The sequence below is a fragment of the Misgurnus anguillicaudatus genome, chromosome 7, assembly GCF_027580225.2.
Source record: "Misgurnus anguillicaudatus chromosome 7, ASM2758022v2, whole genome shotgun sequence".
Taxonomy (NCBI): domain Eukaryota; kingdom Metazoa; phylum Chordata; class Actinopteri; order Cypriniformes; family Cobitidae; genus Misgurnus; species Misgurnus anguillicaudatus.
In genome coordinates this window covers 40,522,457-40,536,545 of record NC_073343.2, presented here as the reverse complement: position 1 = coordinate 40,536,545, position 14,089 = coordinate 40,522,457, and the positions used below count along the sequence as shown (strand labels likewise).

The window sequence follows — 14,089 nt, the reverse complement described above, 5'->3', positions numbered from 1 at the left end:
TTAAACCTGAGGTAACCCCATCAATCAAGGCGGGCTTTAAACAGCATCTCTCCTTGCCCTTGTAAAAACCCGGCTCCTGCTAATGTCTTTTATACGAGGGGGGTCTGTCTATCCGTGACAGCTGCATACGCCCGTGCTAATTTTCCTGCCTACTGCGAGCCAAGACATCTGCACCAAATGTGTGCTTGGCTCAGTCAAAGAGCTGACTGAGCACAGGGAGGAGTTTGGTTTGGAAGCTGTGTTAGCCTAATTATTGAACACAACTAGTATGTCTTAAAGTGAACCAGAAATTAAAGGTCACTTAACATGCCAATTTTTCAAGATGCAATATTAGTCTCAGGTGTCCTCAGAATGTGCCTGTTAGGATTTATCTCCAAATACCCTATAGATAATTTATTATACATGTTGAAAAGGTCTTTGGACGTTTGTGGGTGGGGCCTGCGCAAAGTGACATCAGTTTGCTTAGTAAACCCCAACAGCTTGTCCCATGATTAGACTGTTGAGGTTTTATGGGGATTTAAAAAAATAAGAAGGGGTAGCTTTTAATCATTACAGGGTGGATGTGATTTCTCATATTAGGTGACCTTTAAAACCAACCCTGTTTAACCCATATCTTAAAGAGCATCAATGGTCTGATTCACGATTTCCTTTGGTGTGTAAGTGTGTATTAGTACATGTTAACAATATGCAAAAGGTAAAAACAAACCCCAAAGTAAAAGATGACGAGAGTTACTGTCTCCAACGTAAATCTCTTTTCTTGGACTACAACAAACACACAGATTGTAGGCAACAGTTTACTTCCTGGGATTGGTGATGTAGACAAGACCGACATTAGTCCCTTTCACACATACAGTCTTTACTGGTAATTTACTGGTAAATTGCAGTTAACAGATCATGTGTGAACAGAACCTTTCCGGTAAATCAGTGCTCCCAATTTACCAGTAAGACAGGTTGTAAGATTACCAGTAATTTACCGGTAAGCGCTGTGTGTGAACGAAAAATATAGGATTACCGGCATTTAGAACGGACGACGTCAGACCGCGCTGACAGATCGGGCCAATCAGAAAGTTTTTTATACAGGTGACGCGTTTACCCCCAAACTGTTTACGGATGTTTCCACACACATGCTGCTTAAAAGTCGAGCACACCTGAAGTTAACATCCACATTTCTTCACCAAAGTTGTTTAGAACAGCTTACCATCTATTTGCCATATTGCCGACCTCTTTAGCACACCATCTGTGAAGCCTAATGTGCAAACGCAGGTTGACGCCGCCTCGCGCAATTTGTTTGGTCACAAGCAACTTCGCGACCGTTTGCCACACAACAAAATACGGACCGTGGATATTAAGTCATAACCCGCCGTTGTTTACAAATACGACACGGAGCTTGCCGGCCGCGCGCCACAGGTAACTTCCGCTTTCTCTCAGAGTTTACCGGTATTTTGATACTGATGTGTGAATGCCCTACTGAAAAATCCAGCTAAAACCAGCATAAGCTGGTAGCTGGTTTTAGCTGGTTTAAGGTGGTTTATGCTGGTCCTCCCAGCCTGACAAAGCTGTTCATGCTGGTGGGCCAGCTGGTATTCCAGTATGACCAGCTAATTCCAGCTAGACCAGCTTAAAATGTGACCAAAACACACCTAGACCAGCTTGCTGCACCAGCAAAACCAGCTAAAACCAAGCTGGGGACCAGCCAAAACCAAGCTGGGGACCAGCTGGGGCCAGCTCACCAGCTTGTGCTGGTCTTAGCTGGATTTTTCAGTAGGGTGATGTCTTACTGGTAAAAAGACGGAACGTCACTGCATGAACAGCACATTTTTTGTATTTACTGGTAAATTCATTCTGGTAAATTCATGGTAATTTAACAGAATTACTGTGTGAAAGAGGCTATTATCATAATTCCTCCCACTTCGGACTTTTTTGGATGACCTTAAAAAAATGTACTGTAATGTACCATAGTAAACTGAAGCAGCTATAAGTAGGTAGTGAGATGGTAATATATTAGGAGCTCAATTCGTATACCATGGTATTTATACTTGGCTTTTGGGTATTTATATAAATGTCCAAAAAACATAATATTACAATGTCTAAAAATCAAGGCAATACAGATGTGTCCAGTTATAAATCTGACAAACCCTGGTGCAAACATTTTTGGCCACTGTCCTAATTCAAATAAATATCTAAATAAGGCCTAATTTGTTTCCTAAGGAGAAAATTGTGCGCTCAACAGGATGTTTTAACAAGCAAATTTTCTCTTCTGTAACATGCCCGACTTACCCTCAGGATAATATGCAGTGGATATGCAGGGTCTGCAGTCACTTCCTGTTTGTACCACATGCAATTTCCCTCTGAGATCCCTCATCTGACTGTTATCTGTTCTCTCTTTTCCTATCTGTGCTCTCGTTCTCATTTTCTCCAGAGGAAATATCTTCATAAGTCTAGCTGTATGCCAGGTTATGCATGATATGACTCGCAAAGTCGCAATGCATTGTCATTAGTCAAGCACTAACCATCTAATTGAAAGGTGTTTGGCACTGCAATTAAATTCAAAGTGATGAAAAACTACCCACAGGGCGAGAACTGACTCACTGTCGTGTATCATAATCCCAATGACTCTCGAAGGATATTTATGGTTTTTCATAAATAAAACTGAGTTACTCACCCGGCTGGATAGGCCACCAGTCCCGAGTGTGGATCACACGCCAGAGCCCGATTCCCAGCGGAAGTGATTCCCAGAACTTTCTCCAACGTCACCTGTGGTATTACATGGGAAAAAGGTGCAGTATGATGAGAAAACGTAAAGTTTTTATTAAAACAAAGGTACTGATGTGTCTTTTAATCTCAAATCTAAGCACCGTTTAATATGCATTCAAGACTTTTAAAGGACCTAAGAGAGACATTTCAAATGCACAACATGACTCCACAACTACATAATGGTCCAAAACACTGTTGTCGTCTTACATGGAAATTATGAGTTTAATATTTTCCATGATTCTTTGTTAAAGTTGAACTGCTCCGAGTCAAGACAGGATGAGTCATACAAACTCATTTATAAAACACAGAAATCTACTCCAACATTAGCACCGCAACAAATACTTGAGCCAAAACACTACACTTACTGTATGTAAAAATCCTGAGTAACAGTAATGAATAATGTACTTGATATGAAATTACTTGTAAAACAGACAATAATAATGTACTCGTTTTGTAATAGGGTGATTCTCACGAAACCATTGAAACACCACGGCACTAATGATTTTAGCTTTAAAATGTGTAATATAGTAACATTAAAACGCATCAGAATGAACAATACTGTGTTCTACCTTGCACAATGTGTGATTTCAACATAAGAATTTATAATTTTAAATTTTATCTCATTTTCTGCTGAAATTCTCATTACCGCAATGTGTCCGGCTGTGTTTGAACATGCGTTATGTTGTAATTTAATCAAATTAACACAAAAATATTAAGAAAAAAAATAAATGAATGTTTTGCTAGACTACTTTAGATGACAGAAAAAATGTTTACTGAATATTCATGTATAATAATAATGAAGAAAAATTTGGAAAATGATGTGTCCATGCCTGATGTTCTCATCCTCCGCAACACTTTTTGAGAACAGTTTAAGCACACATACAGAATTTTAATAAAATTTGATTTTGAGTGACCAAGCACATGGACCAGTTACTTCAAGATGGCTACCAGGTAAGATCATTTTTTTACAGTTAATTTGAAATATTGTCTTGTCAGAATGCTTACACGACATTTTGATTATCATTACCGCAACAGATGCTTATTAAATGTTAATTTAATTAATCGAAGCATAATACTTTGATTTTAAAAGCATGTGCAGAATCTCCAAATTATGTTCTTTCAGGTTTGTCATGTCATTTTGAAAATATGTCAGTGTTGATGTTTTTTGACTGTTGCGGTAATGAGATTTTTTAGGACTAATTTTTTAAATTATGTTACAAAAAGTGTTAAATGATAAGTAAAAGTTTTTAAATTAATGTTCCCATTTACTCCAGACTTTGTTTTTCAATGTCTGGTGGGAAAAAAAGTAAATTTAAGCAATTTTTACATTTTCATGCTTGACATTTTTAAAACCAAGTTTTCGTGAGAATCACCCAATTATTGTTTAAAAGGAGTAAGACACGAAAGTTTGCACGTTATGCTGGTTTTCATCATGAACAATGACATCAAACTCTAAACAAATAGCAAGCGCACATGTACAAGCGCGTTGTCTGTTTTGAATGTCTACATGACATCACACAAATGTACTAAACATCTGAATCTATTTGCACAACATCTGCCACCTTTATCCATTAAAACCCCACAGTCTTTCTGGTCGCCTGTTCAAAGCAAGCATGGCCACATCCAAGCTGAGAATCACAAGCACTTTAAATACGGGTCAACAGAGAACTAAGAGGAACAACATCTGGTTTGTGAAATGAACCCTGACATCTCAGTTTCTCACTGTATGTGTTTATAAAGCCCTGTCACAACAGAAGAACCCAGACCAGGAACATCACACAGTCACATACAGGGCACCCAAAAAGTGTTCGGACACTTGAGCCACACTTTAAAATGTCTTAAAGCAAGTGAAATTTACTAATTAATCATTTACTGTAAACAGTATCTGGACACTTTCTGGTTGTCATACACCAGTGGAACATAAACTACCCATCTGCGTGAACTTAAGCAAACTGATTTCATAAATCCACTAATCACTTGGGACGAACTAGTTAAAATTCACTGCATGCAATAAAACTCAAAAAAGTGATGTTTGCTATGAGAAAACGACGAGTTTTGGCTTGCAGATGCCACCCGATTAGGTATTTTGTTGTGTAATGTGAAGTACATACATTTTCAAGACTGGTCTCAGTGTTCAAATTTGTTTTGGGGTCAATTTGGATTGACTTTCCAGCAACTACGTACAGTAGGTTTCATGAAATCAATAGACTGACATTGGCATAAGGACAATTTGCAAGCTCAGTTTCAAAGATTTCCAACACAGCTTATATTTATTCATTATCATAGTCTTTAAGTTGGATGCATCCTCATAATATAAGCACAATTTAGGCTTAAGATATTATATAGGCAAACAAAACTAATATTGTGGCTTCTGCCATAATTTATCACCGTTTCAAAAATGGTTTGAATAGACACTGTCTATTAGTGCCTTAAAGTGCTGAAACAACGGAAAAAAGGAAAAATTTCGAATGCAAATGGATTTCGTGTTCAGGATCTCTGATGGGAATTTCTGAGCTAAAGGCTGTTCCAGAAACATTTTGCAACCCCTGCATGCAAAAAACCCAGAGGAACGCAAAGACCTTGAGCTAGAAATCAATGAACTACACATCACCAAGAGGAAAGACTTTGATTTTGATGCTACACACAGTATGCGAACGTTGGGAAACAGCAGATACACAGTATATTGTCTTTCAAAAGCTCAGCTCCTTTTGTTTTGCTATGCACACATGAGATCTCTTAACTGCTTTAGGCAGTAAAACAGAGAGACCTCATCTTTTTCTGCACAGAACAAAGACACCTTTGTTAAAGTTGTTCTGTATAGCCCTTAAATATATGGAGAGCTCAGATGCAAAATCCTCTAAGTGCATCTGACATGTGTTTTTTTTTTTATAAATAAGCATTTTTATCAGACTCTTATGTGTAGGTTCAGCAATATTACTTTAATGCCAATGAAAGGGTTATTAGTCAGAATTTGAAATGCTTTAGTTTCACAAATGTCACCAATTTCATTGGTATTTAACAAATTTCACTGTCTTTTGCTGCAAAACCCTCTAAGTACATGGGTCAGTGACAAACACGGTTTGGCAAGATGAGAAATTCAAAAATCTTTTTAAAGAAACTTGTTTTAAAAGCATGCATCAGGTTTATTTCAATGCACATAGTGTATTTATGTTAATTTTATGCAATAAAAAATTACATTTTTACATTTTTATGAAAGTTAAGACTGAATGTCAAACGGTGTAACTGCCAATTGGGCCAAAGAATGAGAAATATTACATATTTTATCCACCTTGATGGCATGTAAGCGTAATCATCAAAAAACAAATCATTTTAAAATATAATTTTATTAGTTATTTCTAAATGTAAATTTTAATGCGTTTTTTGTAATATTTGTCCTGACATATGCTGAAACAGCTCTGTTTTCTAAATAATCTTTGACAAATGATGTAAAAATGTATTTAAAAAAGCATATTTCATGGAACTACTAGATGATAATATTTTATTCCACATTTTTATATGAAAATACTAGTTATACCAATTGATACAGACCGGTTACACCATATAGGGGCAGTTTCCCGGACAGGGATTAGACTAGTCCTAGACTAAAACATTTTTAAGAGCTCTCCAAACTGAAAACAACTTGCACTGACATATCTTAAAATACATCAGGGCCCTTTGTTTTGCCTCAAAATGCACACAGATAATGTTTTTAGTAAGGCATATTTGTTAAAACTAGTTATATTTCCTAATTAAACTAAGGCCTAGTCCTGGATTAGGCTAATCCCTGTCCGGGAAACCGCCCCATTGACATTTTTGCAATTATCCCCCAAATATTCTTTCAAAATGAAATAAAACCATAAATTTTAGACTTGGTCCTTTAAAAAAAGAGAATGTATGCAAGTATAAGTAATCAGCTAATTTATTTTGAAAAATTAACCCTTTTGAACCATAAGGCCACAAAATATAACAAAATAATAACGTCATGTCATTGACCCACTATACAAAAACCTCCACTTCTTAAAAAGTCACCTTTCTGAACAAAGGTACAAGGCTTAAAATTTTCATGTCAATATCCTAATATATTCAGTAAACCTCTGTGGCTTATGTGCGCCCTTGTTAATTTTTTTTCCAAGCACTTAACTCTTTCCCCGCCATTGACAAGTTAACTCGTCAATTAAGAGAGAGCGCTTCCCTGCCAATGACGAGTTTTTCCAGCAATCCGTATTTCTGGGGAAATAGTTGAGGACTTTGCTAAAAAAAAAAAAAAAGTTGTGGCATTTAACGGATTCTGCAAACAAATTTTTTTCCGTGAATGGCCTAAGATTAAGTGTAAAAAAAATTGATTAACGTATAATACGTGCCGATTCTCATAGGTAGAATTTACAGAGGTAGAATTTCTACAGAGGTAGAATTTAGCAACTTTTGCATCTGAGCTCTTCATATTATTATAAATAAAACTTAAATGTAAATAAATACATAAATATATTCAAAATTGTTTTAGGAGTAGTCATCATCACTGATGTTTTAGCCAAATGCATGAAATGTTTGTGCGGTTATTTCTTTGCAGCAGGTATTATCACTGACCAATTTAATATTTTTAAAGGGAATTTTATTAGTATAGTGCTGTGCAACTACAGGCATGGGCCGGTATAAGATTTTGGCGGTATGATAACCTTTAGCAAAAGTGCCATGGCCAATTGCAATCGCAACACTAAATGTGTTATTTTCAAATGCCAGGTAAAAATAAAGCCTTTAAATTATAATATGCTTTTAAAAAATGTATAATATTTTCGTACTGTATAGCAGATGTAAACATCAAATCAATCACATGGCTTAATGATCTAATAAATTTTTTATAAACACAGCTCATACCTTGGAGACGGTATCACAGAACATTTGAGTGGTTTTGAAACCTTGACTGTTTAAAACCTCGGTATACCTTGAAACTGGTCCATGCCTATGTGCAACCAATCCATAACTCTACCAAAGCATAAATGTTTAAATTGTTTATGATGGTCAGTCAGAGCAGCAAATGGTAAGAAACCTATTAATTCAATTTTGTCATATTTTAAAATTATTATTAAAGTATTTGCTTGCCAAAACTCAGTGCATCACTTCTCCAATAGGGAGTGATGGGAAAGTTGCCAGGGTGTTGCTATGCAGTAGCTGGGAGGTTCTCTGTGGCTGCCTAATTGAAGAGCCCACCCAGACTTGAAGATATTCAAGTCGCTCTTTTGTGGTCTACAGGATCTTTTTGCTGGTTTTATGATTTATTGAGCCAAAGTTCTTAAGTCAGATATCAGAAAAAGCACAACTTAATTCTGTTTTTAGCACAAACAAAAGTTCAATACATATGGTAAAGAGCTTGCTGAAGTATAAGCAACATTACAATTAACTCTATGAATAGTATATAATTTATAGCAAACAAATAATATGCAACTAAATGTTCAATACATTCAGCTATGTTTCAAAAAGTCACAGGGGTGTTATGATGTGTAAAAGGGAAGTACAGTCACGCAAGGGTTTGCAGCAATAAGCAGGCGTTCACAATGGAATGCAACAGTCAGAGATGACTACACATATATAATAAGTCACAGTTACAGTACAATAATAACAGCAAAAAGGCATTTGAATATTAAGTTTTGAGGGTTTACAGAAGAATTATGGGATCAGACGCAGATATTTTTACAGCCCCCATTTGGACTTGACATCTAAAGCATATTTCATTATGCAACCCATATTTTCACACGTGCTTGTTTTTATTACAAGGTTTGATGTGGCCAAACTAAGATCTCTGCATCATATTTTTTAAATCTACACTATGTCCCATATAGATAACTATGTGTATGCATCCTCGTGGCATGTTGTCTTCCAAGTATTGCAAATATTTGTGTCATGTGGCACAATATAGGTCAGTGGATTTTACAGCATTGCCTTCATATGTTGCGGTGACTGAACTTACAGTATACTGTATGCCTTTACAGATCATGCATAGGAAAGAAGCTGACATATTAACGCCAATTCAATGTTTTCTAGCATTAACCTGCAGAATATCACAGCGAGAGACGATGTCCTATATTCACAACTGTAGCTCACATACAGTACAGAGAGTCCATATGTTATCTACTGTACCTTATTACTCAGATTCTCCTTGTTATTGCCAGCTTTGCTCCTTCTTAATTTGATGGATGGCGCTCGGAGCAGATGTTTAATCCGACTTTTAATGGTTGTATTTTCCGCTGTCATCTTGCTTTGATGTGCCGATAAAGCAACGTTTGTGAGAATGTTTCCAGCCCGATTCGGCGGCGACAGCTTTGAAGCTTTCGCTCGACAATCACAGTCGTATCAATGAAACAATAAACATGATTCTCTTCACGGCCCTTTATGTCATATATTACGCCAAAGCACCGCAACCGTCACCGCGGATCTTTAAATCCCATTCGGTAGACTCGTCTTCCGCCGTTACCGTGGCAGCCGTGATCCGCACTAACGTGCATTTGTTCAAATGGACCATGTTTTAGTCAGCAGTTTGACGGCGAGCCGGTCCCGGAGCTCCGCGAATCACGTCCATCCGTAAAACCGTCACCGGCACCGTGTGTTTTTTTTACGAATATCACTACGTTGAAGTCTGGCCTCCTGAATATTAATTAGACATATGATGCTTTGTTTTCGAATTGGCTGACAAGGGAGAGGTTGGAAGAGAGCTGGCCAATAGCGTCAAACATTTGGTTATAAATATTAATAAGATATGCTCCAGGAGGAGCGCGTGTACGCCCTAATTAATATTAATAAGATAAACCTTATCCATAGCACTTTACGTGCGCATGGCTATGGACTACAAATTCCAATGAACTAAAAATTATTTATACATAAGCGTACGTCAACACTACCCAAATTTAAACGACTTCAATAATCTATATATGACATTAATGTACTTTGTTTTGTTTGTAAGTACTTTATGAAGTGTGTGTGTACTATATATAGGCTTATACAGAGTTTGGTTCCAAATCCAAAACGATTAACTCGTTTTTATTTTTCCAAAATCTCGTTTTTTGGTGCATTTCAATATCAATCAAACTGCAGTTGGTTGATTTAAGCCTTCATAACTAAAAAATACTGCTAGGTAGCACAATAAAACACAATAAAAACAATGTGTGTGTCTATCTATCTATATACATATATATATATATATATATATATATATATATATATATATATATATATATATATATATATATATATATATATATATATATATATATAATGAAAAGCAATTATATATGATAACATAATAATAAACATGTTTTGACAAAATTTTAAAAACAAAGTTACCAAACTTTTCATATATATATGTGTGGGTATATAATTGCTTTACTGTAATTTTTTAACTGAACTACTATTTTAACTTTGCAGTTTAAGACCCCTGGGGTTGGTGGGTATTTATGACTGACATACTGAGATTTATGATGGCAAATTTACCTCATTGTGTTATTCAGACTAAAAACTGCAGTAATTAAACAACAGCAATTGTTTCAGGAATTGTTTATCACTACACCCTATAACTCTCCCCTGAACATTTGCTTTAGTTCACTCTTTCTAGGTTTATTGGTTTGCAAGTTAACGTTTATTATTTTATTGCTACTTTGTATACTGTGCTGTTCAGATCTTCTTATGGATCAATCCTGCCATCTAGTGTTGCCATAAAGTATCTTAGTATGAATGAGACAAGACTACAAGGTCTGAATGTAAAACTTTATTTAGACAGTCAAATATGCAAGGATATAACATCATTTTATTGCATTGTCAAAAAGAAATGCAAAGACATACAGGTTATTTATTAAAGCTAAATCAGCAAGGCACACTCCTAAAAATTAAGGTGCTTTGTGATGCCATTGGCTGAATGGTTCCATAAAGGACCAAAGGTATTGCAACGAAGAACCTTTAAGGCACCTTTATTTTAAAAAGTGTGCATAAGAACCAATGTACAAATAGTTACATTGTATCAGAATAATGTTGCAATGTAACACAAGAAGCTTGAAAATTTCCATATAAGAATATATAGACATTAAATGCTTGAGAAAACAACAACACTGCAAAAAAATTATTTTCTTTATGGGCAAAATGACAAGAAAATAAATCTAGTTTTTTTAAACAAATATAAAATTTAAGAGAATTTGTGCTTAAACAAGCAAGCAAAAAAAAAAAAAAAAAACTGCCAATGGGGTAAGTGTTGAATTAAGTGTTTTAGATAAAAGTAAACTTATTTTAAGATATTTTTCTTACCCCATTGGCAGATTTTTTGCTTGTTTTAAGCACAAATGTGCTTAAAATTTATTTTCTTGGGTCATTTTGCTCATCGAGAAAATGCATCTTGATTTAAGGCATTTTAGATAGTTGTACTAAAAACAAAACAAAAATACTAGGTAAGAAAGTCATTTTCTGCAGTGAAAGCAGGTTTTTGTGGGTGCACTGAATAAATGATTTTCAAGAAAATAAATTCTTAGTATTTTTATCTTGTTAAAAATTCTTAAATTAAGATGGTTTCTCTTGATGAGCAAAACCACCCATGAAAAAAAGTCTATTTTTTAGACCAAAAATATCAAGTTTAAGTGATTTTGTGCATAAAACTGCCAATGGGGATAAGCACATTTTCTTGAATTTAGTGTTTAAGAAAAATGTTCAAGATTTTTTGCTTACCCCATTGGCAGATTTTTTGCTTGTTTTATGCACAAAATCACTTACATTTTATATTTTTGGTTTAAAAACTAGACTTATTTTCTTGGGTCATTTTGCTCATCAAGAAAAAGCATCTTAATTTAAGAATTTTTAGATATTTTTATTGAAAACAAGACAAAAATACTAAGAATTTTTTTCTTGAAAATCATTTTTTTGCAGTGTGGCCATATATTTTACTATTTCGGATGTTTTCCGTTGTGTTTTTGAATCACAGTGAAAGGTTCCCCTGTAGGCCCCCCTAACTCTTGCTTCTTACATCGCTTTATTATCTTTCTACAGCAGTTTGCCAACGCTTCTTTTGGCAGCAGCTCTCTGTGCCTCTGCTGCATGTAAAAAATCAAAGGATCCAAACATGCATTCAGACAATACAGTATTTGCGAGACTTCCGTAAGGATATTAACCACCCATGCAACCCAGCAGATATTGCTACAGTCATCCAAAATGAAGTAAATGATAAAGGCGACGATGTGAAGCAGCTGTCCGGGCACCCAACACACCAGAAAATTGGCAATGAAGACACCTATCAGACAGATGGTCTTGTCCCGGGTTTGCATGTTCCCCGGACCCCACTGCTGTCGTAACTGCTTCATCCGGGCAATGATTTTCATATAGGATGGAATGATGATTAGCAGAGGGACGGATACTTGAATGGAGTAGTATGACATGAGATTGTAGGTGGCTTCAGTGGTCCTGAACCTAGATATCATAACAGCTCCACACACATGGAGACCATCCTTCCTCACCCAGAATAAAATGTTAGGATAGCTGAAATAAATGAGTAAGGCAATGATAGCCCACAGCAGAAGTGAAACCAACACGCCGTTCCTTGTAGTGCGAATCATTCTGGATTCCAACGGGAAGACGATGGCAAGGAAACGGTCGGTGCTGATGGCGCATATAAACACGGTGCTAGACGTCAAACCGACAAAGTATAAGATTTTCACCCCGATGCATAACGAACGGCCCATTTTCCAGTGATAGTCAGAGTAGATGTAGACAGTCCAGGGTCCCATAGAGGCCAGATAGGCGAGGTCACACAGAGCTAGGTTCAGGACACCTATGGATCCTATACTCCAAGGCTGGGATGGCCGCAGGCAAGCCCACAGGCTCCAGAGATTTCCAAATGTTCCGAGGATGGATAGTACGCAGAAGATAAGAGGTATGACCTTTACAGCATACTTGCGATTGGAGGGACAGTTCATATAGGGAACCAAAGGAAAAGCGAGATCATAGGAATATGTGCAGTTCTTTGACAAAGACCAGTCAGCACTGGTGTTTACAGAAGACATGTTCTTTTCACGTCTATACCCTGTAGCTTATTTGGAGAGAAGCAAAATTTGTTACACACGTTTTGAAAAAGATTTTGTCAATTCAATATTGTGTAATGATTACAGTATCAATACACTTGTTAAAATAAAGGTGCTTGAAAGGTACTTCAAAGCGATGCCATAGAAGAACCATTTTTGTTTCTCAAAAACCATTCAGTCAGAGGTTCTTAGGAGAACCATTTCTTTTATATCTTTTGTTCAGCCAAAAATGGCTCTTCGATCACCTTAACTTTTAATACTTTAAGTATTTAATAAACACACACATGCATGAAATGTCCATGAAAGAATGGATGAAACTTACCTTGACAAAGTGGAAAAAGCTTTGAGTTGACCCATTCAACTGCCATATATGAACCCTGTTGTTATTCTCTCTCGGGAGTTTGTTACTAGCAGGGTTTAGTGATCACCACGTGATAGAGACTCTAGAGACAGTATTAAATGCCAATTCGTTTGCAGCTCGGGTATAATACAAAGTGTGAACTACAAAAATGACAGTTAGCCAAAAAAATCGGAGTAAAATTGCGTAAACTGGCTTTAAACTAGGGATGCACCTATACAAAATTACCAATATTAGACTACTTGGAATGACATATGCCGATACCAATAATTTAGCGTTTTACTCGTTTCAAATGATGTCATGAAATTCTAGTAGTAGTGTACACACTGCAATTCTGTTGTCATTGATACTTAATTGAAATTAATAACCAGTTAATCTGGATCAAAATTATCCAGATTTGGAAATTCCATGTTTTGCTATCAAGGATCAGGCAAACCATCTCACTTTTGTCCTGGTTTTTTTAAAAGAAAAATTGGATTGAATACACACTTTTTTAGATTAGCAAGCCTGGATTACTAGTGTTCTAAATGGGTTCACACATAGATATGTATAAAGGCTAGATGTCTCGCCGGCGCTGCTGGCCAATTGAGTGGGACATCCACATTTGGCGGCCATCTTGCCGCGGGCGGCTCGCTCACTGGTAGCGTTGAGTTGTAGTGGTGCAGGTACTTTTACGTGACCATAACTTGCTTAGTTTTCTACTGATTTTTAGGCGGTTTGGTTTGTTATAAACAAAAAATTTCATGAAACATGTTAAAGCATCCAGAATTATAGCCACGTTAATAACGTCTGTAAGAAACCAAACTGTTTGAAAATTGGTAGAAAATTTTAAAAAGTACCTGCACCATTAAAACTCTATGCTACGAGTGAGCGAGCTGCCTGTGGTAAGATGGCCGCCAGGTGATGACATTAGAGACTCAGCCGTAACACATCT

General features: G+C 36.3%; 2 protein-coding genes across 5 annotated transcripts in view; both read right to left on the bottom strand.

Annotated features, from left to right (window-relative positions):
- mapkbp1 (mitogen-activated protein kinase binding protein 1) overlaps window positions 1-9,376 on the bottom strand; it is a 57,035-nt gene extending 47,659 nt beyond the window's left edge. For 3 of the 4 annotated variants that reach the window (XM_055172735.2, XM_073869986.1, XM_073869985.1), the window contains exons 1-2: window positions 8,887-9,376; window positions 2,663-2,754 (exon numbers count right to left, since the gene is read on the bottom strand). In XM_055172735.2, the coding sequence (XP_055028710.2) occupies window positions 2,663-2,754; window positions 8,887-9,000 (206 nt within the window). In that variant the 5' untranslated portion in view covers window positions 9,001-9,376. The remainder of the gene's footprint in view (window positions 1-2,662; window positions 2,755-8,886) is intronic. The other variant, XM_055172736.2, reaches the window with a different exon arrangement.
- Window positions 9,377-11,328: 1,952 nt separating this feature from the next.
- LOC129417002 (S-geranylgeranyl-glutathione receptor P2RY8) lies at window positions 11,329-13,893 on the bottom strand. The gene has a single exon (XM_055171414.2). The coding sequence runs from the start codon at window positions 12,777-12,779 to the stop codon at window positions 11,667-11,669; it is 1,113 nt and encodes a 370-aa protein (XP_055027389.1). The 5' UTR covers window positions 12,780-13,893; the 3' UTR covers window positions 11,329-11,666.
- Window positions 13,894-14,089: the final 196 nt, after the last annotated feature.